Genomic DNA, 2,991 nt, shown 5'->3' with positions numbered 1-2,991 from the left:
TCCAACCGAAGTGTGTTTGCTACAGCGAGGAACGAAGGTGGGCAACCTGCAGGGCCTGATCCCGCATCCCTGTCATGACCTTTGCTGCCTTCTCTTTGCTGCTGCAGACACTTCCCAGCCAGCCAGCGTCCAGGCTGCTGCAGCCAGAGTGTCCGAGCGGCTGAAGGGAGCCAGGCTCAATCTGCTGATCAATAATGCTGGCATGGCTCTTCCAAGCACTCTGAAGTCTGAGAAGCCAGAGGACATGGCTGAGGTGTACAAGACCAATGTGATTGGGCCCATGGTGGTGAGCCAGGTAAGGCCATTTGGGGGCCCCTTCCTCACAGGAGTAGCTCGCCATGTTGCAGATCCCAAACCCTTTGGAGAGTAAGGGGATGCACAACCCTGGTTCGTGGTGATGGGGTGATGACCTCCTGCACTGGACAAAGGGGTCAAGCCTTACATGCTGATCAGGAGACAGACTCTCCACTGGTGCAGCTTTGCCATTTAGTGGAAACTTATGCCTGTGAATCCAATATTGCACAGAGTACAAACATTCAGAAAGAACCTGGACAGCCATCTGAGTGGGATGGTGTAACGTGGCATCCTGCAACAGCCGGGGGTTGGACCCCGTGGTCTTCACGGCCCCTTCCAACTCTTCTATACTATGATTCAAGCAAACATTGGCATGCTGTGAATCGGCACTGCTGGACCACCATTTCCTTTCCCATGTGGCCCCTGACCTGGTGGAGAGAAGCCCTGTCCTCTCTCCAGAACCACTCGATTCTTCCTGCTTCTCCAGGTGTTCCTGCCCTTGCTGAGGAAGGCAGCTCAGGAAAGCCCCCAGAAAGGGATGAGCTGCAGCAAAGCGGCCATCATCAATATGTCCAGTGAAGCTGGCTCCATCGCTAATCTCTTTGCATGGGAGTACGGACAAGTTGTCAATTACCGATGCAGCAAGGTATGGAATCTCATTGGTCCAGTGCTGAAAGGCTGGCTCTGCTAATATTAGAATTCTCTCTTCTGAGCAGTGACAGGGTCTTCTGCCCATGGGGTAAGCGGGCAGCGGTTCAGCATGTAGATGAAGTTTGGCCACACTTATTTATCTGAGTTAAGCATATGTGGAGGTTCAATGATCAGGCCCTTAAGGAGCCATCATTCTTTTTTATTATCCTGGCTGGGAGAAAAGGTTTTTTTTTAATGATTTCCAGAGAGTGATATGCCAACTCCACATTTACGAAGAGGGAGATTACTTATGATTGTGATAATATCCAAACATATGAGCTAGACTTCCAAAACTTTTAGCAGTGCGCCTCTTAAACTGCACAGCGAGGCCCCTGCAAGGTGGTACTCCAATCAGCTGGGTTCAGAAAAAAGAGCAGAATCCCCCTCAAAATGATTCTGAATCCAAGAACAAAGAAAGTGGCTAGCCTTTTTAGATTACAAACTTATAGCATTGTAGCGCATGCATACAGCATTCTGCATAATTAACATATGTGATATTGTTGACACAGGTGCTAAGAGATAGTGAAGTATAGTGAGCTAACAAGGACGGTCAACGTTTCATCTCTGTTTGAACACTAGAGCATAGGCTCATTGCTGCCTCTCGCCCACAAAGTAATTCCTGCAAGGAATGCTCAAGGGCATTGTCCTTGTGCCATCCCAACATCAGGAAAGGAAAACTCCCTGGTTTTGTGAAAGCAGACTGTCATGGTCAGAGCAAAGGTAACTGAAGCACTATTGTAAGCAACTAGACTTTAATGCCAAGCAAAGCAAGCAAGCAATTTAAAGGGCTAGAGAGACACAGGACTGGCTTTTGGGGCTCAGGTCTGTTACACTTCATCAGGCTTCTCATGTGGGGCTGGCTTTGTGTTTTCTTTCCCCCTGCAGAAACATGTTTTCCCTCTGTTCTCCTACACCCACAAGCCCTTCCTTTGAGGCAGCTGCCTCTCAAGGAAATGGGCTGTTTCATTCCTCTGTTTGTCCCCTGCAGGCTGCTCTGAACATGCTCACACGGTGCCAGTCATTGATATTTGCCAAAGAGGAGATCCTCTGCTCTGCAGTGCATCCTGGATGGTTAAAGACAGACATGTCAAACCACCCGGTAGGTGACCCATGAGACTCTCCTTCCCAGAAGCCTTAAGATTGAGCTCATAGAGTCATAGAATAGTGGGGTCAAAAGGGGCCAGGAAGGTCCAACCCCCTGCTGGAGCAGGATGTCACGTCACACCATCCCACTCAGATAACTCTCCAGTTTCTCCTTGAATATCTCCATGTGGGAGAGCCTGCAATGTCTCTTGGCAACTGGTTCCTCTGTTGCATCCAATTTTAGAAGGCAACCCCCTTGTGAGGCAGGTATCTTTTACCCTCTTCTTCCTCTTTTCCTCATCATTGTTTGGAGGCCGAAAGTCCAACACATCTGAAGGGAGAACAACTAGCAAAACGGCTTCTTAGCTGTTGCCATCTCAAAGAACTGCAAAGTTTCATTCCATTTCCTCCCTCTGGTCAGCCTGAGCATGTGCAGACAGACATGGGGAGGGTAGGTTACTCGTGAGAATCTCCTTCCCAGAAGTCACAGCATCGATTGAACTACTTGAGATTTCATCCAATTGGTTGATGTTGCATTAACTAACTCATCACTACTGCAGCCGTGTTTTAGACACTGTCTCCCGATTCGAAAGAGAGGAGAGCTCCAGGGAGCTAATCTCCCAAGGAAACCTTGTGACTCTCAAGCAGCTGATCCACAAGCAAAGTGGTGCTGGGGGTTCATGCGCATGTATGTCCATGTGTGCACATGTTTCCTATTCCGCGAAATGGAGGGTGAAATCAATGCCTTCTCTACCTCCTTTGAAAACAGTCTTTGGCACATTTTCCCTCTACTTCTCAATCACCTCTTTCCACCTTTGGTGTCCGAGTCTCAGAAAAACTACTGAGAACTCGAGAATCCAGATGTCTACTCAGAAAGGAGTCAGATTATCTTTCATGGTGTGTACCCCTGGGAATGTCAGCGGG

General features: G+C 48.7%; 1 protein-coding gene across 1 annotated transcript in view; it reads left to right on the top strand.

The window, feature by feature from the left end:
- Positions 1 to 2,098, top strand: part of LOC123022362 (uncharacterized oxidoreductase C663.09c-like) — an 8,419-nt gene extending 6,321 nt beyond the window's left edge. Inside the window, exons 3-5 of the mRNA XM_044428054.1 lie at positions 108 to 295; positions 782 to 940; positions 1,973 to 2,098. Of these exons, the coding sequence (XP_044283989.1) occupies positions 108 to 295; positions 782 to 940; positions 1,973 to 2,098 (473 nt within the window). The remainder of the gene's footprint in view (positions 1 to 107; positions 296 to 781; positions 941 to 1,972) is intronic.
- Positions 2,099 to 2,991: the final 893 nt, after the last annotated feature.

The sequence above is a fragment of the Varanus komodoensis genome, unplaced genomic scaffold (assembly GCF_004798865.1).
Source record: "Varanus komodoensis strain SLA01 unplaced genomic scaffold, ASM479886v1 scaffold19, whole genome shotgun sequence".
NCBI classification, from domain to species: domain Eukaryota; kingdom Metazoa; phylum Chordata; class Lepidosauria; order Squamata; family Varanidae; genus Varanus; species Varanus komodoensis.
Note: the sequence above shows the minus strand (reverse complement) of the source record. Positions and strands in the feature narration are given on the sequence as shown.